This window comes from Scylla paramamosain, chromosome 23 (assembly GCF_035594125.1).
Source record: "Scylla paramamosain isolate STU-SP2022 chromosome 23, ASM3559412v1, whole genome shotgun sequence".
Taxonomy (NCBI): Eukaryota; Metazoa; Arthropoda; class Malacostraca; order Decapoda; family Portunidae; genus Scylla; species Scylla paramamosain.
The window spans coordinates 20351909-20377605 of NC_087173.1; the positions used below are offsets into that span (position 1 = coordinate 20351909).

General features: G+C 41.8%; 1 protein-coding gene and 1 long non-coding RNA gene across 3 annotated transcripts; one reads left to right on the forward strand and one right to left on the reverse strand.

The window, feature by feature from the left end:
- Nucleotides 1–12184: 12184 nt before the first annotated feature.
- LOC135112371 (uncharacterized) lies at nt 12185–24075 on the reverse strand. Of its 2 annotated transcripts, none has more exons than XR_010274300.1 (6): nt 23955–24075; nt 18473–18554; nt 16375–16658; nt 15993–16221; nt 12976–13143; nt 12185–12614 (listed from the first exon to the last, which is right to left on the reverse strand). It is a non-coding gene; the product is annotated as an uncharacterized LOC135112371 (long non-coding RNA). The 2 variants fall into 2 exon arrangements; XR_010274301.1 differs by having other exon boundaries at nt 12976–13164.
- LOC135112370 (mucin-2-like) lies at nt 12440–20204 on the forward strand. Its single transcript, XM_064026762.1, has 4 exons — nt 12440–12580; nt 12998–13099; nt 16013–16169; nt 16470–20204. The coding sequence occupies exons 1-4, from the start codon at nt 12440–12442 to the stop codon at nt 18335–18337; spliced, it is 2268 nt and encodes a 755-aa protein (XP_063882832.1). The 3' UTR covers nt 18338–20204.
- Nucleotides 24076–25697: the final 1622 nt, after the last annotated feature.

Here is a 25697-nt window from a genome sequence, read left to right on the forward strand (position 1 = left end):
TCCCGCCTTCTGCAGGCAGCCCACGCCAGAAGTCGTGGCCTGAGCGGTTACTAAGGCACCAATATACTATATATTTGTATTACTTTATTTATTTTCTTTTTTTATCAATTTCTGATTATATATATATATATATATATATATATATATATATATATATATATATATATATATATATATATATATATATATATATATATATATATATATATATATATATATATATATATATATATACTCGTATATATATATAAGTGGATTTGAATTTATGAGGAATGTTCAGTTTTCCATCTTTGTGATGGGAAATACAAAGTGGAATGTATTAATGTGAATTTTATTTGTTGCAGACGATCCTGTTTGCCTGACGCAACGGAAAGGTATGTGTGTGTGTGTGTGTGTGTGTGTGTGTGTGTATGTATGTATAGGAGTGAGTTGCATGAGATCGATATTACGTCATAAAGAAAAAGTACACTAACCTTTTCTCTCTCTCTCTCTCTCTCTCTCTCTCTCTCTCTCTCTCTCTCTCTCTCTCTCTCTCTCTCTCTCTCTCTCTCTCTCTCTCTCTCTCTCTCTCTCTCTCTCTCTCTCTCTCTCTCTCTCTCTCTCTCTCTCTCTCTCTCTCTCTCTCTCTCTCTCTCTCTCTCTCTCTCTCTCTCTCTCTCTCTCTCTCTCTCTCTCTCTCTCTCTCTCTCTCTCTCTCTCTCTCTCTCTCTCTCTCTCTCTCTCTCTCTCTCTCTCTCTCTCTCTCTCTCTCTCTCTCTCTCTCTCTCTCTCTCTCTCTCTCTCTCTCTCTCTCTCTCTCTCTCTCTCTCTCTCTCTCTCTCTCTCTCTCTCTCTCTCTCTCTCTCTCTCTCTCTCTCTCTCTCTCTCTCTCTCTCTCTCTCTCTCTCTCTCTCTCTCTCTCTCTCTCTCTCTCTCTCTCTCTCTCTCTCTCTCTCTCTCTCTCTCTCTCTCTCTCTCTCTCTCTCTCTCTCTCTCTCTCTCTCTCTCTCTCTCTCTCTCTCTCTCTCTCTCTCTCTCTCTCTCTCTCTCTCTCGGGGGAGATGGGAGTGACGCAGCAAACAGGTATACAGATGCGTGCAGGCTGTTATGAAGGAGGTGATGTAATGTGGTGTTGTGGTATAAGTAATGTGATGTGATGTGGTGTGGTGTTAGGGTGTCGTGCAGTTGTGTTGTGGTGCAGGTGTCATGGTGTAGGTGATGTAATGTGGTGTTAGGGTGTCGCGTAGTTGTGTTGTGGTGTAAGTGATGTAGTGTAGTGGTGTGGTGTGTGGTGTGGTGTTTTATTATGGCCTGGTGTTGTGGTGTCGTGTTATCGTGAGGCGTTCTTTTGTGATGTGAAGCAAAACTTGTTCAGTTAAGGTGTTGCTGGAAGTGACCTGACCTGTGTGCCCTGCTGTGCCCTGCTGTGCCCCTGTGTGTGCTCCAGTGTGACCCCGCGTTCCCTTGTGTGTCCCTGCATGTGTCCTAGTGTGCCCTTCTCTACCCCGTGCGTGCCCCTGTGTTTCCTTGTGTGCCCCAGCGTGTCCTTCTGTACCCGTGTGTGTGCTCCAGTGTCCCCCTGTGTTCCCCTGTGCTCCCAGAGTCTCGCAGCTGTGACTTGTCCTCGACCTCTGACAGGCAACCCTCGCGGCGGGAGGAAGAACTGAGACAACCAGTTCACCTTGAGCCTCCCTTGAGGGGAAGAAGGAGGCGTGGGCACATCAGTACGTACATACATGCACTTGCCTCCTCTTGTAACCGCGGCACTGCTCCATGTTGTACAAGGCGAGTAAGAGGAGTGAGGGGACTAGGCACCCTTTCCTCTTGTGTTTTCAAGGGATGCGAGGTTGCCTTGTAAGCAGAACACTTTGTCAGTACCTCCTCCTGTAACCACCTTACTGCTGTGTGTTGTGTGTGAGGTAACGGAAAGAGGAAGAATGTGGGAACTGCGCCTCCTTTCCTTTATGAAGGGGGATATCAGTTTGTTTATAGACAGCAATACTTATAGTTGTCTATAACTACCCTACTCTTGCGTGACGTATGAGGCAGCTAGAAGAGGAGTGAGGGAACTCGCCACCCCATCCTCTGAGTTTTAAAGGAGGATGTCAGCGTGATGTATAGATAGCAGTATGTAGTTAGTTACCTCCTTATCATAGTTATTTGCCTCTTCCTCTAACCACGGTACTACTCCATGTCGCACAAGGCAGCTAAGAGGAGTGAAGGAACTAGGCACCCCCATCTGCTGTGTTGTCAAGAATATGTCAGCCTGGTATATAAAACCTCTGTGTCCCTTCATGTCCTACGAGGCAGCTAAAAGAGATAGAGTGAGGGAACTGAGACTCTTTTCATATGTATTTATTAAAAGGGATGTCAGTCTGGTATGAAAATAACAAAGCGTAGTCACTTCCCCCAGCCACTGCACTCCCGCGTGTAATGAAAGGCAACCAAAAAGAAATGGTAAGGAATACGTAGCAGTGTGTCGCGGTCCTGGGAGATTTGAAATGTACCTTCAAATGTTTAAATAACAAGAAACATTGGTAAAAATTGTATTTGAAATCAAGAATATTAAGGAAAACCGACCTTCAGCCACGAAAAAAAAAATACTAGTAGTAGTAGTTGTAGTAGTTGTAGTAGTAGTAGTAGTAGTAGTAGTAGTAGTAGTAGTAGTAGTAGTAGTAGTAGTAGTAGTAGTAGTATATTACGTCTGAAAACTAGAAAGCTAATTAAGGGAAACTGACCAGTAGACACGAGCTTAACAGTAGCAAGAAACAATCGTAAAAGAATATTTGAAAATTTCAATATTAAAAGGATTAAGCGAGTACTTACTAATCACTGTGGCGGAGTGAGAGGCCAAAGACCGCTACCTGATGTTGAAGGACTGATAGCACAAGTAGCCTTTGCTTCAGCCCAGTTTCCTTGACGGTGTTGTGTAGTGGAGTCGCCGGCATACTTGTATTTTCCAGTTGAGATGTGTGTTCATGAATGCACTGCCAATCCTGGCACAAAGGCAGGGCTTAGGGAGGAGAGAGAATGCTTGTTACCTTGTAGAACACCTTACATTTTTGAAGAGCTGCAATTAAGCGGATTTTTCCCTGAAATTTTGTAATCTTTCGCCAGTGGCCATACGCGACACTTCGATAACAGGTTAGACATCTTGTGTGAGGTGTGGGGAGGACAGACTGACGCTGTTCGAATAGTGCAGTGTTAGGAGTCTCTCTCTCTCTCTCTCTCTCTCTCTCTCTCTCTCTCTCTCTCTCTCTCTCTCTCTCTCTCTCTCTCTCTCTCTCTCTCTCTCTCTCTCTCTCTCTCTCTCTCTCTCTCTCTCTCTCTCTCTCTCTCTCTCTCTCTCTCTCTCTCTCTCTCTCTCTCTCTCTCTCTCTCTCTCTCTCTCTCTCTCTCTCTCTCTCTCTCTCTCTCTCTCAAATGTTGGAAGTGTAATAGCAGTGGTGTTCCTCAGGGTTTTGTCCTGTCACCCACTCTCTTCCTGTTATACATCAATGATCTTAGCCAAACTTCTCGTCGTATCCACTCCTACACTGATGATACCACCATGCACTTTTCCACGTCTTTTTATAGACGTTCAACCCTTCAAGAAGTAAACAGCTCACGCAGGGAAGCCACGGAACACACAACTTCAGGTCACTCTAAAATTATTTATTGTGGCAGAGCAAATTTAATGTTGTTCAGTGGTTCATAAATTCAATTCCTGCATCCGTCAGCTCGACACAATCTTCCAGATAACTATCCCCTCTTCTTCAGTTACACTCAATTGCCCCATCTTCTACACTGAACATCCTCGGTTTGTCCGTTATTTATAATCTAAGCTGGAAACTTCTCTTTTTCATTTCTAACTAAAACAGCTTCTATGATTATGAAAAGCATGTACTTGAGGGAAATACTGGCTTATGGATAAAAGTAATAGAGTAAGAAACATTTTCTTCCCCCATTCACAAGTACAAGAAAGGCTGTGAAGAAAAGACGTTTCATATTTTCATGCTCAGGAAAATATAAGCGAACTGGAATAATCATTCGCCTCTGTCTGTTCCTGTAAGTTGCTCGCATTGTTCTGTCTCCCTGTCTGTCTGCCTGCCTCCCTGCTTGTCTGCCTGCCTCCCTGTCTGTCTGCCTGCTTCCTTACCTCCCTGTCTCTCTACCTCCCTGTATGCCTGCTTGCTTCTCTTCCTCTCTCCCTCCCTCCCTACCTTTCTCCCTGCCTCTCTCTGCTTCCCTACCTGCCTGTATACCTGTATCACGGTCTCCTTGTCTGTCTGCTTCCCTCCCTTCCTCCCTCCCTGCCTTCTTGCCTCGTTCTCTACCTTCCTGCTTCCCTGTATGCTTGCTTGCCTCCTTATCTCCCTGCCTTCCTGTCTCTCTGCCTCTGCCTCTCTGCCGTCTTGTCTCCCTGCCTCTCAGCTTACGTATATGTCAGCTCGTATATGTCCAGCCACTCGTCCCTGGCAAGCACAGTGCGTGCTGTGTTAAGGACAGGACGTCACTGCCTGGGCTGGGTGTGATCTTAAGCTCTCCAAGCAACAAATGGACTTCTGTGGTGTTTATTTTGTGCACCGGTTATGTTGGTTTTTTAATTGTCTTAAAGTTATACCAGCGAGGAGTATAAAGATGACCTCAGATATGTATTTTATTATTATTATTATTATTATTATTATTATTATTATTATTATTATTATTATTATTATTATTATTATCATTATTATTAATTTAAAGTCGAATGAACCAATGAAAATAGTATTATTGTTTTCAAATTGAATCTATACCAGCGATGAATATAAAGAGGTCTTCAGATTTGCATTTGATTGTTTTTTATTGCTTTAAAACCAAATGAACCAGTGAAAAATAAACAGAGGCCTTAAGTTTAACACTCATTGAATTGCTCATAAAACTTTCCCGCTCGCTGAAAAGAGAAATTTACATCCGAGAAACATGTTTTCAATCAAGATTTTTTTTCATATTTATCCCTCACACGCTCCCTTCGAGATTTTCATCGCATACAAATTGCTCATCAAATGTACATTATGATACATCAACCTTTGTCATTAGACTCAAACCTCAGCTGCCTCTTCCCGCCAGATTTCATACGTAACTTGTTGATATATAATCCCACTGGAAAAATCATACAGCACTTTGAAACTGTCCTCTGTAGTATAGGTGACTGCCGGCTGCTGCTGCTGGCTGCTGCTGCCCTGCACACCGCGGCGCCAACAAAAGACCTGTACAGCTTTCACTCGACCATCATGAACCGAGATTCACCTGCACGCTACACCTGTGGGCCTAATCAGCATACCTGACCTTCTGCCTCACCTTCCAACTTTCCACCGCTGGACTCTGCGGCTGCGAGAGGTCAGGGGTCAGGCTCGGGGGGAGGTTGGGCACTCTGGCGGCTGGCTGGTGGTGGTGGCGGCACTGCCTCGCGGGTCGGCGAGGACGCGGTGGGTTGTCCTTCTTGTCTCGTCTATTATGGTTGTGCATTCGCTGTTGCTTGTGTGTGTGTGTGTGTGTGTGTGTGTGTGTGTGCTCGTATGTGAATCTGTGTTCGTTGTAGATTCGCTATTGTTTGTGCAGGAGGAATGCTGGTCACCAGAAGCGTTCGTCTGCCACATTGCTCAAGTGTTAACGTGTCATTATGTTCTCTGTGGCTTCGCTGATGTTTGTGTGCGAGGAATATTGACCGGATACAGCGCTCGTCTGCCGTATTGTTCAAGCGTTAATCGTGATTTTATTCATGTGTAAAGTTCTAGTTTCTCTCTCTCTCTCTCTCTCTCTCTCTCTCTCTCTCTCTCTCTCTCTCTCCTCTCTCTCTCTCTCTCTCTCTCTCTCTCTCTCTCTCTCTCTCTCCTCTCTCTCTCTCTCTCTCTCTCTCTCTCCTCTCTCTCTCTCTCTCTCTCCATGGTTTTCTACATTACGTTACATTCTCCAGTTTTGGGTAATCCATTTGGCTTTGTCGTTAGGGAATGGCACCTCAGTGGACCTCTATTTTTTCTTCCTTTCTGTTGCTTCAGGCCAGTGTCCCTCTAACATATATTTTTCTTAACCTTTCTGTGACCTGATTAAGCTTCTTTTTCCCTGTATTGCATCAGTCGTCGTATTTCTTTCCGACACGTCACTGATAGGCCAAAATGAATGTGTCACTCCCACACGGAATGGTAAGCAAATAAGGTGACGGTCACTGCACTGGGCGACGAACACACGCACCTCTCATGTATATACAGTGTAGTTTATCAGTTGCCTTAGACCCAAAAGATCTGCTGTTGTATGTTCTTCCTTTGTGTTCCTTTGTTGGGCCATGGTGGACCTGCTGTTGTTTGCTCTTCCTTTGTGTTCCTTTGTTGGGCCATGGTGGACCTGCTGTTGTTTATTCTTCCTTTATGTTTCTTTGCTGGGCTGTAGTGAATCTACTGTTCTTTGTTCTTTTTTTTGTTTTCCTTTGTTGGGACACAGTGGATATACTCGTATATCACTCAGCCGTTCGTCTTCCCTATGCGGATTGATAAATCATATTCTTAAGCAGGAAAAAAAAACTAAGAAGCCGAGCACGTTTGTCACAGCCAGTCGTGTGTCACGGATTAAGAGATGCTATCCACCACGGGCTGGGAGGCCGCGGGGACCAAGTCAAGGCGGCTCATTATGTGTTTACTTGTACCGCCGACCATAGCATACCACAGTGTCTCAGTGGCTGAGTGGATGATTGGGTGAAAGAGTGAGTTGCTGAGTGAGTGCCTGAGTAGATAAGTGGATGACTGCCTGAATGGGTGACTGCCTGAATGCCTGAGTGGGGTGACTGCCTGAATGCCTGAGTGAGTGACTACCTGGGTGGGTGACTGCCTGAGTAGGTGAGTGTCTGAGTGGATGACTGCCTGAGTAGTTGAGTGGGTGAGTGCCTGAGTGGTTGACCGCCTGAGTGAGTGATTGCTTTAACGGGTGAGTGGATGAATGCCTGAGTGGTTGAGTGGGTGAGTGCCTAAGTGGGTGAGTGCCTGAGTGGGTGACTGGCTGAGCGGGTGAGAGTCCGAATGGGTGAGTGGCGGCCGCCCCACACTGCCAGCCGAGCCTTGACCGCGGTGCCGTGAAATTTTTAGGCCCGCGAGCGTGAAGCCTCTTAGAAAACTGTGATGTGTGTGTGTGTGTGTGTGTGTGTGTGTGTGTGTGTGTGTGTGTGTGTGTGTGCGTGCGTGCGTGTGTGCGTGTGTGTGTGCCCGCTAACTTATCTTTTCATATTTTCTTGTCTTTTTTTCTCAGTATCTCTCTCTCTCTCTCTCTCTCTCTCTCTCTCTCTCTCTCTCTCTCTCTCTCTCTCTCTCTCTCTCTCTCTCTCTCTCTCTCTCTCTCTCTCTCTCTCTCTCTCTCTCTCTCATTGCCCCAGTGTGTGGTATTAACCCTTTTCGGATCCTTCACCCGCCGCCCACCCACCCGTGACGCCTCGCTGGCTGGCGGGGCGCGGTGTGACCCCTACTCAGGCTGCTGCTGCCGCTGCCGCCCTCACCCCGTCACCTCACCTGCCCTCACCTGCCTGCACATCCACCCACTGCATGCCACTCTCCACTTGTGTGTGTGTGTGTGTGTGTGTGTGTGTGTGTGTGTGTGTGTGTGTGTGTGGGCGGTTGAGTGAGTGGGTGTGTGTTTGTATGTCACGATACATACTGCACGCACATTTCTCCTTTTAATTCCTCTCTCTCTCTCTCTCTCTCTCTCTCTCTCTCTCTCTCTCTCTCTCTCTCTCTCTCTCTCTCTCTGGATAATTGTTTAACTTGAATTTTAAATGTGTTGAATATTTTCTCAGATTTTTCTATTTATTTATTTATTATTATTATTATTATTATTATTATTATTATTATTATTATTATTATTATTATTATTATTATTATTATTATTATCATTATTATTATTATTATTATTATTACTATAACTCGGCTCATTTCATTCTGCTTGTTATCGGCACCTTTCGTTTTTTAGTTGTCACGAATCATTTTCTCGTGTACAATATTTCCAAGATGAATGAAACGAATCTTATTGCATGTTGTATTTAAAGGAAGTATTTTCGGACGCTTTGTAACTATTTTCAAACGCCACAGGGATAATGCAAGGGTTCTCATTGACATTCTTTTCCCAATAATGATGTAGGACCCCTTTTTAAAATCATTACAAGAATCATGAAAACTCACTGAAAGCCGCAATAACTTTCACTGAAGCTTATAAAAGGAGCACAGTTCCGATCAAACTATTACTAGAGTCATGAAATACCCATGAAAATTCCACAATATTTAATTATAACTTAATAAAAATGTAGAATCCTTGTTTAACTATTACTAGAATCATGAAAACTCTAAAAGAGTAGAATTCTTGTTGAAATTTCGTAAGAATCATCAGTACTCTTCGGAAACTCCAATAACTCCCATTGAAGCCTGGTAAAAGTGCAGAATCTTCGTTAAACTATTACTAAAATCTTTAAAACTCCATTGGATTCCATTAGAACCAGCTAAAGGTGCAGAATCATTGTTGAATTATCACTAGAATCATGAAAATTCTTTCGAAAAATTTATAATCTTCCAGTAGTCTTCTAAAGGTACAGAATTCTTGTCAAACTTTTGCCAGTCACGTGAACTCCATTAAGTTCCAATGAAGTCCGCTAAAACCCTTGTTAAGCTATCGCTACAATCATGAAGACACCTTTGAAATATCCATTTTCTTCCGCTAGAGTCAGCTAAAGGTAGAAAATCCTTGTTAAACTATCATTGAAAACACCATTACCTTCCATTAGAACTTGATAAAGGTGCTGAATCATTATTAAACTATTACAAGAATCCTGAGAACTCCATTAAAGCATGGTAAAGATACAGAATCTGATAAACTATTACCAGAATCAAGAAAACATTACGTGGACTACACTAACTTCCTCTGGAGCGTGTTGAAAAGTAGTCGAGATAAGGCACAGGAGCGTTTGAGAATGCGAGCTTATATTGTGGTTATTTGGTGACAGTAATAGTAACGACAATGGGGAGGAGGAAGCTGTCCGTTGTTAGTAGTATTTGTTGGAGTCAATTTAGTAGAATACAACCTAATCGAGGATGTCACATGAATAATTTTGCAATTTGAATATGTATTTTACTGCTGCGACACACACAAACCCACACGCACGCACACACACACACACACACACACACACACACACACACACACACACACACACACACACTGACACACACACACACACACACACACACACACACACTTCTTTATTCAGATTTTACATTTTCTGCAACACATAAAAAATATTCGAATAATACCAATGAGTCTTCGAAAGTGTGTGTGTGTGTGTGTGTGTGTGTGTGTGTGTGTGTGTGTGTGTGTGTGTGTGTGTGTGTGTGTGTGTGTGTATCAAAAAGCATCGGAATGCCACGGCAGTATTGTGCAAAGCTTGGCACCACGAGGAGGAGGAGGAGGAGAAGGAGGAGGAGGAGAAGGCTCGAGGAAGGGAGGGATACTTTCTCCTCTCGCAAGTTTGTGTAAGTGGGGTGTTCATGTCGACCTGTGTGTGTGTGTGTGTGTGTGTGTGTGTTTAGGCATGTGCGTGTGTACTGTTATATGATTATTACCATAGTATTTTTAAACACACACACACACACTCTCTCTCTCTCTCTCTCTCTCTCTCTCTCTCTCTCTCTCTCTCTCTCTCTCTCTCTCTCTCTCTCTTCTACTACTACTAATAATAATGATAATAATAATAATAATACATTACCTAACCCAATGAAAACAATTTGAAACTTCATCTCCCTCTCACCCTTTCACTCAACACAAACACAAGGTTCCCACAATATCCACACATTTATTCTTTCCCTCTCATTTCTCCAAACACACATTGCCATAAATCTGAGCAGGAAAGTGGCAGTATGAGGTAGCCGGCGACCTTCAGGCGTCAGTGGCGTGAACAATTTAGTGTCTATCATAGTAATTTCTTGTCTTGTAGTGACACTTTATCTTGCCTTCACCTCACCCAGCGCAGACACAATTAGCTGCGGTAACCTAATCACTGCCTCTGCTTCATCTCCGCCTGAACAGGAGAAAGAATAGAGGACCTAAATAGCTCGTTCTCGCTCTCGGCTCTTTAGTAGGTGAAATAGAGAAGCTTTATCTCTTGCTCCACTGGTTATCTTCCAGTGATTGGTTGCCTCTGCGTGGGTGTGTAGTGCAGCATAGTTATCTAGCGCTTAGCTTCAGTGTGACGATGACTGTAATCCTCACGCTGTATTTTTATAATCGTTTGTCTCATACGAGTAGTTATCTGCCGTGTAGCTACAGTGTGACGATTGTCATTCTTCTACGTGTGATGACGATTGTTATTTTGACGTTGTATTGATAAGCGTATGACACAGTTGTGTGGCGCGTAGCTACATTATGGCCATTGTAATCCTCACTCACGCTGTATATAAACAACTGTATGCCTTACTTCACAGAGTGCCATTCATGTAGCTACGTATTATACAATGTTCGTGTTCCCCTTCCCTCCTGCAATGATTCATTTAACTGCATTACATCATTTTCCGCTCTGCAGGGCATGCACCGTAAGCTTCCAACACCATCACTCATCACGGCCTCGTTCCAATTACCGTCTGATTTTGGAGCGGCACTTCCGCGTCCTTGCAAGATCACAGGACGTTCCTTACTTTCTGCATCCTGGCTGCAGTGACAAGACGGAGCAAGCCAAGTATGGGAGCATCCGTGACACACTTGCCGTTCCCTGCGTGAATCATCCTTCTATTTAGAACGGATGAATTCCAGCGCCTTAATCGTGTGTTAATGCGTCACTTAGCGGCATCCTACAAGGGGCTAATTGGCGATAACCTCCGGGGTGTGCGAGAAGCGATCCACACCTGTTGTCTATTTATACGGCAGGAAATTGTATCTGCGGCCTTATTACGCGTTGCGGCATCGTGGCTTACTGGATTAATGGTGCAGAGGGTTTTCAAGGGCGGACCTGCGGATAGTGATGAGGTCTAGCGAGCTGCTGAACTCACCGCAGTGCCCAATTGGATCTTATTGGGTTGTGGAGGTATTCATCACTCAGTTCAGTTCAGGAACCATATTCTGAAACTTATGCACCGCAAGTCCATTACTCTTAAAAGTCTCTGCTTGAAATTATACATTTTTATAAGGGTACTTTTAAGGTCCTACTGACAGATTAACAAGATTTTCACGTTATTTGCGGGAGAAACACTTTTGAGAACCCGGTTTTATCATCTGTGGTTTGAAAATAGTTGTGATGAGAGAGCAAAGCGTTCCTTTTTTTTTGTTTTTCATACTCTTCCGTTGTTGTTCTCTTCTTCACCTTTCACGCTTCCCAAACCGAGTAGCTTGGCTCGTTAGTTGTGGCCAGGACCCTCATCACCCGCGCATTTCGACTTCTTATCTTGACTTTTAACTCTTTTGCTATTGTTGCCTTTTGTTAACATTCAGGGTGCTGTTAATTAATTGTTTATATGGATACACGTAAAAATATTTATCAGGAGGTTAATATTGTCTTTTCTCAAGACTAAAACATATCAATTTCAAGAAAGTTGATTATAAAATATATATATACATATACAAAGGAAAGGATTAATGGATTGCAGAGGAAGTTACTAGGGTTTCTAAGGTGTTATCATTATTCTGATTGCAGTTTAACATGCCCTAGTGGAGGTTATGTGGGGTTTTAAAGGCATTCTCCTGATTCCAGGGATAGCTTTACAAACTTTCTGCTTTATCAGTAGGTAAAACGCCCTGAGAACACAACAAAAGATCTGGTCTTTTAATAATTATAGTCCTGATGAGAACCCAGTGGTGTTATGTGCAGCACAGTGCAACTGAACATGCAAAGAAAACATATGTTGGCCAGGTGATGGTTTGTAAGCAGTGATGCAAAACTGTCATGTGAATACAATTTGTTTCCATGTACAGTACAGTAATGCATGGCTATTCTGTATGCTGTGAAAATGACAATGAAGGTCCATTTGCCGCATAGAGTTTGTATATCACAAAGTCCAGTTCATTTCATATATGTTTAATAGCAGTCAGTATATGGATTAACAAAACTGCACCTATATCAAGTAAAGAGATAAGTGTCTAATAATTTCTCTCTAATAAATATATATTTGATGCAGTATAAATCAATATCTATTTTTGTGACAACATAACTTAGGAGAAAGAAACAGACTGATGAAATTGATCTTTTATTGCTGAAATAATTCATAGTTCCCACTTATTATAATGACCTCTATTACAACTGTTGCTACTGATGATGATAATGATTGTTTTATATGTTGCTGCTCTTACTAAAAATATACACTTATTAATTTTGAAGGCATCACTTTTTTCACTATCAACACAAGACAATCATACATTTCTTGCAGCAGTGCGTTGTTGGTGTCTGCAGGAGGCCTCGGCAGAGGTCACCACCACCACTACCAGGACAATGATGCAGTCTTGCCACATTATGCAACCTCTTTCCTGGGGCTCCATCCAGCACCCACACCGGCGCCTGCCACACCTCCTCTTCCTCCTCTTCCTCTACTCCCTCACCTCCTGCAGCAATGGCATCACATCCATGACCGAGGTGACCCTTCCAGATGCTCTGTTATGCTGTTATGCTGGTGGTGGTGATTAAAATATTTTTAATTATATTGAGATTGAAGTAAGCAAATTTATGTATTATATTACTATTACGCTTAGTTGCGACTTGCACTTATGTAAGAATTACTTATGGCTGAATAGCTATTTTTTGTATTTAAAATACCTTTCTTTATAATCAATTTTCATATATATATATATATATATATATATATATATATATATATATATATATATATATATATATATATATATATATATATATATATATGAAAATGTCAATATTTACTTAATTGTATTACAATTGCCCAAGGTACTAGGGTACATGAATTTATTTGAACCTCTTGGAAAAGGTTGAAGAACACTGCTCTAAAGTCATACCCCTATTGTCTTCCTTCTGCAGAAAGAAGCAACTGTTCCACTGCTAGGGGCTATTCCTGACACTCCCTTCCGCTGCCTGGGTCACAGTGCCGGATACTACGCTGACCCAGACACTGGCTGCCAGGTAGTCCTGCTGCCACACACTGGCACACCTTGCCCCATTATAAGCTGGCAGAAAAATTATTGGGCCTGTAAAATGTGTTAACTTGCATTACAGGAAGAACAGTGCCTGTGTTTGCCTAGTTGAAAAGATACAGACTAGCTGAAAAGATAAAGTTAATACAGTAAAATCCCTCTTATCCGGCATCAACGGGACCGCCGACATGCCGGATACTTGAATAGAAGTGAAATTATGTCCACAATCACCACCCTACACTCACGCATCTTACCATAACAAAGATCAGCTGATCTTAATCAGCAGCTGATCTGATCAGCTGCTTAAGTGTAAGCACAACACGCTTCCTCTTTTCTACAACTTTAGGCATGATGAAGGCGTCAGGCGATAAACAGTGCACACACGGGACTGAGTCACTGAGTAAACACAGTGCAGTGGGCTGCAGGTGGCGGGAAGCAGTGCACTCTGGTGGCGAGGGGACAAAGTATGCCTCACGCGGGAATTTTAATCAATTTTATGAGTACACATTGATTTTTTATTGATTTTAAGGCTCGGGGAAAAATGTGCCGGATACTTGAAGCTGCCGGATACTCGAATGCCGGATGAGAGGGATTTTACTGTATGTGAAGCTTGGTGAACAGCTGTGGATTATGAAAATCCTGTGGATCTGTGGAGAATAAGAGAGTAATTGTTGTATGTGTGAATGTTTAATTAGAGATCTTGAGAATTTATATGAGACAGGCTGTGCTACAGAGCAACTGTGGTTTATACAATGCTGAGTCTGTGGAGTGGGGAGGAAGAGAGAAAGAAAGGGAGGGAAAAGTACTGTGTGTCTGTGTAAGGGGACAGTTTGAGGGAGAGGATGTGGTGAGCAACTATGCTTTGTAAATATACTGTGGGCCTGTGAACTGTGGAGTTGAAGAGAGTGAGTTTATAAAAGGCATCACATAAAGAAATCAGACAAGCAGCAGTTTCCAGCTTAGAGTTAGATGCATTTACCACTATTTTGACTCTTCCCTTTCATCTGAGTTGAGTTGCTTCTCAGGAAACAACTGTAAATATGAGTAGGAGTCTCCCACCATGTAGGGTGCAGTGGCAGATGAAGCACATGTGGATATCTTGACATACACAGCCACACAAAGCATCATCTCAGATGACTTCTGCGCTCATATGTACAGGTGCATTTCTTGATAAATGACTAAATCAGAAGGGAAACAGTTAAAACAGTGATATATGCATCAAACTCCAAACAGGATACTTATCTGACTACTCAATGTGATGCCATGAGAGAGTGAGAGGGAAGGGAAGTGAGGGGAAGCACAGTGTATGAGAGGCTGTGATGAACTGTGGGGACACTGTGGTTCTGTGTATAGGGAGGGTAGGTACCATGTGTGTCTTTGTTTACCACCTATAGTCCATTCCAATTACTAAAGCATATCTTCACCAAGAAGCTACTCTACCTTGTTGGTTAGACTCTGCCCACTTCCACCTGTTTGGTTGTTAATGACTTAAGGATAGATTATTCTATTATTCTATGAGTTACATGATCAAAAACAATACCAGTACTTCACAACAATCAATAAAATTTACTAAGAAAAGTACAATATGCAGCATCACAAAGAAAAGTGGCACTTTGCAAAACAGACAATGTATCAAAGATTTTCATTACTTCTGCCATGTATAAAGTTACTGTAGAAGACAAATTTTTTTCTCTATGAATGAGCAATGTAGGAAATAACAAGCAGTGTACATTTATCGTCCATACACTGCCTGTTTTGAATGACCAGCTCTCTCTCAGTGATGCCACAAATTGTACTTCACTTACCAATCAACCCATAATAATCCAACTATAAATTCTGGGCATTTTCAATCATGAAGCTCAGTGGATAATGTCAGTCACCTATATTTGGTAAACCAATAAAGGAAGTGGATTTTCAGTGATTTGAATGGGCTAGAGATGAATGAAGACAGTAAATTTATTGGTGAGGGGGTGTGGTGAGAAACTGTGGTTCATAAGCATAGTGTGGAGGACATACTGTGGGTCAGAGAGAGAGAGAGAGAGAGAGAGAGAGAGAGAGAGAGAGAGAGAGAGAGAGAGAGAGAGAGAGAGAGAGAGAGAGAGAGAGAGAGAGAGAGAGAGAGAGAGAGAGAGAGAGAGAGAGAGAGAGAATTGGCAAAAGGTTCCTTTTGCAAAGTTTAGTGGAACAGAAATATTAAAAAATAAATAAATAAAAAATTAAATTTATTTAAAGTACTTTCAATACAAATAAAACTGATGAACAATGAAATTACTTTAAAAATTATAGTTACAGAGCATAAAAAAATTTGACTTTAAAAATTATAGTTTCTTACAAAGCATAAAAACAAAATTTATTTTAAAAATTATCATTACTCTAGTTACTTGACAAAAGCAACAAGTTTTAATGAAAACAAATCTCTACACAGCATGCTCATCAGTAAAAGCAGAGGAGGAACTGAAAAGGTTGCAAGTATGTGCAGCATACTGAACTAAAGATGACCTTATTTGTCAAAGAAGCTGTAATACGTATTCCTATATAAGCTATGCCATTTAGGACCATTCTTCACTATTATGAAATACAGTAAGACCACATGATTTTAAACTAAAGCTTCACAACCTGATATTCATTACTTTTAGGATCAACTACTGCTAGACTGCCCACATCAGTTTATTTATCAACAATATATGTTCATAATAAAGGACAGAATGACTTGAGCTGATTGTGACAAGTGGCCAAGTAAGTGCTCATATGAAGTCATCAAGAAAGCCAACATGTGAAGTTCCTGGTTACTAAGCAATGAATGACCTATTAGTGACCTGTGTGTGAAGTTAATATAAACAGTAATGGCATACCTTATCAAGGACAACTGTTGCATGGCTCACCTGCTGCCTTGTGTTGACAGGTGTACCACATGTGTGACAGTCTGGAGAGGCAGTACTCATACCTGTGCCCAAACTATACCCTCTTCAACCAGAAGTTCATGGTGTGTGACCACTGGTACATGGTGAACTGCTCCTCCTCCCCCACCTTCTACCACCTCAACAGTCACATCGGAGAAGGTAGGTCTAGCTTGAGCATCCAGCCTGTCGCCACTCTTACAATGTTTACTGCCTGTAAACATAAGGAAACTTAATTTTTCCTAAGAGGGGCACTGCCCAAGGTCAAAAAACCCACTGAGGTGCCAGTCACAAAAGAAATTTCAAGAGAATCGTCCAAAATTGGCGAATAAGCATTTTGAAACTTAACTTGCTCTGTACCACTTACAATTAATTCTTGCCTCATTTCTTTGCTTATGAAACTTCAATGCTTCATTAGACATTTCCTTCACATTACTTAAATGATTTCTTCAATATATGTAGTGCCTGGCAAGACTGAGGGAGAAGAGGAGCAGAATGCCATCACGGTGGGGCCAGAGGGTGACGCCTCGCCAAGGAGAAGCAAAGGAACGCTCCCCCAAACACCACTCACAGGAGCACCATTTCCCCCAAGCGGCCCCTCCAAGGATGCCTCAAGACCCCGGCTGGGCTTCAAGCAGTCTGGAACACTACCTGTCAAAGGAACACTTTTCAAAACTCCCACAAAACCAGTTACTCCTGCTACCAGATTTGCCTTCACTACAACACCAAAACCAAGCACATCATCACACAGGCCATTTGCTTTCCCACTGACCCTACCACCAAACACTCCACCAAGCAAGCAACCATTCACTTCACCAATAAAACCACATCAATCATTCACCCCACCATCAAAAGATCCACTCACACCAGTCAGGCAGCCATCACCACTAAATACACGCCCATCTCTAGATAAGGAAGCATTCAATTTAACCACTTCCATCAGAAAATCAACCACTCCCACAAGACAATCAACCACTTCTACCAGGGAATCAACCACTCGAACACAATCAACCACTCCCACCAGACAATCAACCACTCCCACCAGACAATCAACCACTTCCACCAGACAATCAACCACTTCTACCAAACAATCAACCACTCCCACCAGACAATTAACCACTCCCACTAGACAATCAACCACTCCCACTAGACAATCAACCCCTTCTACCAAACAATCAACTACTCGAACACAATCAACCACTCCCACCAGACGACCATTTACTTTCCCAGTCACTCAGTCACCCACTCGGCTGAGCCAGAGAGTGACTGCAACAATTCCTGCAGTACAAAAGCCACCTTCCTTATTTTTCACTCTGCCTAAGACTGAATTCAGTACCAGTCATAATGTGGAAGAGGAGCTAAGTACTGTAAAGCATTCCAGCACTCACACACATGCCACAAACTCTTCTCGTTCCACCACAAGTAGCTTCAGGCCACCCAGCATTACTCGCACACACACTACACAAGCTCCTGCAATACAGACAGAGCAGCCCCACACAAGCATCACCAAGAAGCCTGCCAGTGTAGCCCGTGGCCCTGGCAACAGGTTCTCCTTCACTAACCACAGGGAGGAGGAAATAGCCTTAACACCTGAGGATCTGCAGAGAATAGTGTTCCAGCCTCTCCTAGCACGACCACGCACCAAGACACGCAGGGTTCTCACCAGTGCCCCCTCCCTGCTGCCTATTGATCCTGCCAACATCACAGACCCACACCTTCACCACTTCCCCATGCGCATTGAGTTTCCTGATCCCGTCATCCCCGAGGACTCATCTTCCCGCAGTTCCCTGGATTTAAAGTTGTCCAACAGTCAAGGAACTCAAGCGCCTCCCCACCTACTCATCTCTCCATCTGTCTCTCCAGCTGTACATCCTCTCTCCACCTTCCTCTCTCCTCCTACACATCCCTTCACCCCAATTATGAGAATGAGGCAGGAGTTCCCCACACCTCTGGCTGTTCCTCAAGAGGATCACAATTTGCGAACGTCTCCTCGGGAAACGTTCCTCCCTGGAGCTCGGCGGCTGCCCTTCCCTTCTTCCACTCGGGGCAATAGAGACTTCTTCATTCCCTCAACAGAGTTTTCAGAGCTCTCACTGCTGGTGTCAGAGCTGTCTCCAAACATTTTAGAGGAACCAGCCCAGAATCCAAGCCACAGCACAAGTGATCATGACCACCACCATCACCACCACGGTGACCACATGACAATGGTGTTTCCTGCACCCATTGAGCCTCACATGATGGAGGAACTCAAGCTGAATCCTGAGTGCCCTCGCTGCCACCCTGAGTTCCTTAAGCCTGGCCAGTGCAACCCTTGTGTTGTCATCAAGTAATGACAAGAACATAGCTTTTAGGAAACAGCAGCACAACAAATACTTGGATACAACCATTAAATCATTTGCACTAAAGTAACACAAAGAATATAATTGAAGTAAAACAAAGAATATAATTAAGACATTAAGACTTACTCAGTTAAAGTACACAAAGGCTGACATTTCTGGTCATCAGCCTCCTGGTGCCTGCCTCATGCAGCAGCCTGGTGTGGCCAGCCTACAACAGGAACAATGAGAAGTGAGCACAATTCTCTCACACACACACAAATTAAACTGTACTTTTCAGAGGAGATGAAGACCTGGGTACATAACATGATATACACTTCAGAATGTTTGCATAAACCATATGGGGAGGAAATGTAAATTTCAGCTAGGAAATTATCAAGTCATGAAAGAAATCTTTATACAAGTTGTCTTTTTCCCTAATATGTAAAACAAGCAAAGTGGCATCCATTACTGATACATGGAATATGAAAGTCTTTCTTCTCAATTTTTGTCTTGTAAGTATACTATAAATAAATAATGTCTGTAGATCATCCCCTCATCCTAATTATCTTGTGACATAACAGATATGGAAAAACAAGTCCTGTATTGTAAATTTGGTGTCCAAAGTATAATATAATTGCCCAAGATAATATGAATATTCTTTACATTTTCACAGACAGTAAAAATTAAAACAAAGGCTGCATGCTTGAAATCATTTATGCAATAATAATAATATAAACTCTATCCTGGATTTTTATCAAATATTAATAAATATGACACCAGGTTTATATCAATATACCAATTTTCAAAAAATTTTCCATTTTCATGAACAGATGGATGTGTATGCAAACATGTTATACTCTTTGTGTGTGTGTGTGTGTGTGTGTGTGTGTGTGTGTGTGTGTGTGTAGCGCCACCAGTTCAGAAGTTCACAAAGCAGTACTCTACTTCTCTGTGTGTAATGATTAATGACCATCTACTCTGGTCTGACAGAGAAAAACACTACATATTACACCAAGACATGACCCAGGGTGAGTGGTGCCTTACATCAGTCGGCTGAATATGTGTTTATTGCATATCATAGATGTGGGTACTCCCACACTTATGGCCTGAATGTACTGAGCATGTATCCTACAGCACAAATATTATGACAAGAAGCACCACAAGTTGTATGTACTGTATCTAATAGTTATGAGTGCAATGATTACTAAAAGTTGTATGAGGTCTCTGATACTAGTTACTTTACTAGCATGTCACTTGCAAGTCTCATATATGTTAAGTTTAATGCATTAGATCTGTGTATGTGTAAGTTGTGAGTGTAGCAGTACACTGTAATGATGTGCAGGTCACATCTCTAGGTTTAGCTAAAGATCAAAACAGGAAATGCTGCATTAACTTGATGGAAAAGTTTACAAATCATTGACTGGTATTGGAAAGCAATGTAGAAAAATACATTTTATCATTTATATAGTTAATACATACAGCAGTGCATGATGTGAGTGAAACTGTGTAAGGTTTGGAGGTGAACCATGCAGGGTTTGTGTGTGAACCATGCAAGGTTTGTGTGAGAACCATGCAAGGTTTGTGTGAGAACCATGCAAGATTTGTGTGTGAACCATGCAAGTTTTGTGTGTGAACCATGCAAGGTTTGTGTGAACCATACATGGTTTGTGTGTGAACCATGCAAGGTTTGTGTGAACCATGCATGGTTTGTGTGTGAACCATGCAAGGTTTGTGTGTGAACCATGCAAGGTTTGTGTGTGAACCATGCAAGGTTCATGTGATGAGCAGCTGATGGGCCAGCTGGTCAAATCAGTAAGTGTAGCAATATGGAAGTGTTTAATGGGAAAACCTTATTCTAGTAAAGTGTGTTAAGACTAAATACTTGTTTGATAACCTTTAAAGTTAGTGAGAGTTGGAAATTTACTGTATTTTCAACAAAACACAATATACTAATAAGTGGGCATTATCACAATAAATTATCCCGATGATTTATCACAATAACTATATCAGCTATATCATGTAGGAGGGGCACCAGCCAAGGGCAACAAAAAACCAACAAAAAAAACTCACTGAGGTGCCAGTCCCCAGACAGAGTTGAAAGCGTTAGTCAAAAATACAGGATGTCTTGAAACCCTCAAAGAGATTACCCAAGAAAAGGATGAATGACTGAATACTGGTTAACTCTTGCATTAGAGAGGGGGACAGAATAGGGGTGACAGAAAGAAAAGTCATGCAGTGAGCCTGCAGGAGGAGGAGAGGCATGAAGTTAGCAACATCAGAAGAGCAGTTAGCATGAAAATAGCGGTAGAAGACGGCTGGAGATGCAACATTGCGGCGATGAGAGAGGTTGAAGACAGGTAGAGGAGAGGAGTTGATGAGACGAAAAGCTTTTGATTCCACCCTGTCTAGAACAGCAGTATGAGTGGAACTCCCCCAGACACGTGAAGCATACTCCATACGTGGACAAATATGGCCCCTGTACAGAGTTAGCAACTGAGGGGGTGGGAAAAACTGAGGGAGATGACTCAGAATGCCTAACTTCATAGAAGCTGTTTTAATTAGAGATGAGATGTGAAGTTTCCAGTTTAGATTATAAGTAAAGGGCAGAGCAAGAATCTTCAGTGTAGAAGCGGGGGACAGTTGAGTGTCACTGAAGAAGAGGGGATAGTTGTCTGGAAGGTTGTGTTGAGTTGAGTTGATGGAGGAAAGAGTTTTTGAGATATTGAACAATACTAAGTTTGCTTGACCCCAATCAGAAATTTCAAAGAGATCAGAAGTTAGGCGTTTTGTGGCTTCCCTGCATGAACTGTTTACTTTCTGAAGGGTTGGACATTAACGAACAGACATAGAAAAGTGTAGGGTGGTATCATCAGCATAGGAGTGGATAGGACAAGAAGTTTGGTTTAAAGGATTATTGATGAATAATAGGAAGAGAATGGGTGACAGGCCAGAACCCTGAGGAACACCACTGTTGATAGATTTATGAGAACAATGACTGTCTACCACAGCAGCAATAGAATGATCAGAAAGGAAACTATAGATGAAGTTACAGAGAGAAGGATAGAGGCTGTAGGAGGGTAGTTTGGAAATCAAAGCTTTGTGGCAAACTCTATCAAAAGCTTTTGATATGTCTAAGGCAACAGCAAAAGTTTCACCAAAATCCTTAAAAGAGAATTATTGGTTATCAGATAATTATTTTTCTCACGTTATCGATTCATCAGTATCGCCAACATTTTTGGTTTCAAACTAGCAATAATCGATAATCTTAGTTTTTGAAACATGAGCATGTTGTAAACTTTCAAAATCAAATGTAATTTTATTTAAAACAGTACTTTTCATTAGTGAAGAGACTGGATAAACACTGAATTTTTTTTTTTTTTTGAGATTTTTCTAAGTTACTTTAGATATAAAAATAAAGATTTGGATTTATCAATTTTTTTATTTAAAATATCATTATCGTTATCACTAGTATTAGAATTTTGGATTTATTGATTTATTGGTTATCAGTCATTGGGTGATAAATTTATCTCCAGTTACTGATTATCAGTTATTGCTCATAAGGTTGTAATTATCGATCTACCATTTATCATGGTAATTTTTTTTTCATCATCATGCCCAACTATGATACTAATTCAGTGATGGGCAATTTATTATTCCAATTTCAAATTAAATCTGTTAAAAGATCATACATTACTTAGTTATGATCCCCAATGCTCAAAATATCACTCTTCCACTATCCTTTCATCTATCCCCTCATCCATCCATCCATCCACTCCTCCATCTATCTATCCATTCATTCATTCATTCATCTATCCATCCATCTAGCCATCCAACCATCCAGCCACTCATCTATCCATCCATCCACTCACTCATCCATCCATCCATTTATCCGTCTATCCACCCATCCAGCCATCCATCTATCCATCTAACCATCCAGCCATTAATCTATCCATCCATCCATCCATCTATTCATACATCCATTCATCAATCCAGTCATACATCCATCCATCCATCCACCCATCCATACATGTACACACCCATCTATCCATTTATATACCCATACATCCATCCATCTATCCAGTTATACATGCATTCATCAATAGTCATACATCCATCCATCTATCCACTCATCCATCCATCTACTAATCTATTCATCCATCCACCCATCCATCCATCTATCCACCCATCCATCTATCCAGTTATACATCCGTTCACCAATACAGTCATACATCCATCCATCTATCCATTCATCTAACCATCCAACCATCCATCTGTCCTCTCATTCATCCGTCTCCATCTATCTACTCACACATTCATTCATCCATTCATCCATCCGTCTATCTACCCACTCACCCATCCATCCATATATCCACCCTATCCATTTATCCATCCATCCACAATTAAGTCCATTCATTTCCATCCACCTATCCATCAATCCGTCTTTCCACTTATCCATCCATACATGTATCCCCTCATCTATCTATTGATACATCCATCTACCTATCCACTTTTCCATCCATCCATCAATCTACCCACTCATCTATCCATCAATCCATCAGTCGACTAATTTATCCATACATATTCATTCTTCCATCCATCCATCTTTCCATCATGCATCCACCTATCTCTGGACTTCGTGATGAGCGAGCAAGCGTTTCAGGATACAGCCCATAGTATGAGTAGAAAAGTTTAAAAGTTTTTGTTATAAAGGAAGGCTCGTACTGAATTTAGGAATTACTCGATTAAATTATTCTTGTACCGGCGCGGTTAACTCACAAGCGACCATACAAGGGTACCTGCTGACTAGTCATAAGAGATGAAAAACACCATAATAGGCGGCTCCTTAATTCCCGACTGAATAATCATAAGCAAGTTTAGCTATGTGAGGAATGGCAGTATGGACTGAAGCGCCTCGCCTGCGGGCAACGGTAATACGCGGAGAGGGCGTGTGAGGGTAGTTGCGTGAGTGAACAGCCTTTCAGAATTACGTAATTGGAGGATAATGGATTCAGTCACTTTTTGCAATATTGAATCTTACCCGGACATTCACTGAAATGGCAACACCCATTGAATTTCTCGTTTCTCCAAGTTCCCTTGCTCTCTCGATAGGAAATTAACAAACGTATATGCATAAAAGAAAATATGTAATTTCGCCACACTCGCGAGTGTTATTACACCCATACTTGACACGTCCCCCCCCCTTTTTTTTTTTTTACGGCAAGGTAACCGAACCCTTCTCCATGACGTGAGTTTCGTGCTTGTACGTAACACGAGGTGATATCCAAACCCCACTTTGTTCTCACCAATGGTTGTCAGGCTGTGGCTCACCACCCCACAGACTCACAAATAACACTACTGGAGCTCCTAAATCACAACAGAACCATTTGAATAGCACCTACGCATCATGTGCCAAAATAAGACGTACATAACACAATACACTAAGCCTTACCACCACGAAGTCTCTAATATCTAATAATTTACATACGCCGCAGTCTTCCTCACCAATGGCTATGTGTCAGCTCACCGCCCAGCTTTCTAAACATATCTAACAAACCACAAACAAATTGACTGACTCATAATGACGCTATCAGCTTCCTCACTCACAACAAGGCCATTGAATAAATCGTACCTATGTTTCCGGTGCCCAAAATAAGACGTATATACCGCGTGTCAGTGTCAGGAAACCAGCCCGGCGCTCACGAGTCTTGTCCGTCAATGAGCAGGGCGCGCTGGCAACTGGTCATTGGTCAACAGCGTTGCCAGATTGTTTTGGCCATATTATCGTACTACACAGGTTGAAATTATTGTACTTCTGGTAAAATTATCGTACATATGTAATTATTCCAAATATTATGCACAACTGCCACTTTCCAAATACATAATTTAGGTTTTAATATATATATATATATATATATATATATATATATATATATATATATATATATATATATATATAGAGAGAGAGAGAGAGAGAGAGAGAGAGAGAGAGAGAGAGAGAGAGAGAGAGAGAGAGAGAGAGAGAGAGAGAGAGGTGTGTGTGTGTAATGAAAAAAAACAATGCCCTTAACAAACAAAACGCTTTCCTAAATACATATCATTAATAATTGGAGAAAAACTACAGAACACTTCGTTAAGTTGTTTACTTACTATGTAGGAGATTACTGGTCTTGTTCTTCTATATATACATCCGGCACGTCGTCAGCAGCCCCGGCACTCTCTTCATTGGAGGAATATAGCAATTTTGATGTCATGTTTTTTATCATTGACTTTGATGGCTTGAAGGTCTTACAGTCACTGCTGAATGTCGAAGCAACACACTGTTTCGCTAGGATGATGTCTCTTACGGTTTCTGTTTTTAGCTTATTTCTGTCTTTTGTTGTCACACGGTTTACACTAGAGAAGCAGCGCTCACAGTCAGCATTAGCATGAGACAAAGAAAGACATCCTAATGAAAAGTCTGAAACAAGGTTAAACTTAGGGTTTCCATGACTATCCTCCAGAGTTTTTATGGCACACCAGAATTTATCAGGCTGGTTGTAATTGATTTTGTCCACTTTTTCGCCATGTTGGTAATGGATTCAGGAAGATCTACGGCAAGCCTCCTCCACTCATCGTCCAGTTGCTGAAGGGTAGAATCATCCTGGGCAATGATTCGGGGAAGGTGTGTCGCGAGGGGCACCAATCTTTGCTCTTGCACTTTGCCCTGGATGCCTAGAACACTGGCCGGCTCCAGCATATGCATTCTTGAAAGAACTTCATCTCCGAAATTAAATCTCTTCCTGATCTGTTCTGCTGCTACTATCAAAAATAATCTGCAGTGGAAGCGAAACTCATACATTTCCTTTTTTTTTTTTGCTTGCTTAATTCTGGATTGTCTGTTATTGTTTTTAAGACAGATGCACCCAAATACACCTGCTCTAGCATCAGGAACTCACGTTGATATCTTGGATCAACTTTTGAAAGCATGGTTTTCACAATGTATTCATGGTTCATGTACATCAGTGGCAATTCTTTATATAAATTACAAACTTGCCTGTGCAATTTAGTTATGACCACTCTTTCACTTTGAAATAAAAGGTTCAGCTGAGTAAACTTTGGTAATACTGAAGAAAGGAAGCAGTAGTAAAGCCTGGTAAATGGATTGTGCAGTTGTTTATAAGCACTTCTAACTGTGCTACCACAAGTTTTCGTCTGTTGAAAATTTAATTCAGTAAGGAACATCTGAAGAGGGCCCCACTGCTCAAGCATCCTTTTCACAACAGCCATGTAGGAAAGCCAGCGCGTTCTAAATGGCAATAAAATCCTAAGCTTTTGAGCCCCAGCAAACTCTTGAAATTCTACAAATTGTGCCAATCGTTTTGAAGAGTTCTTG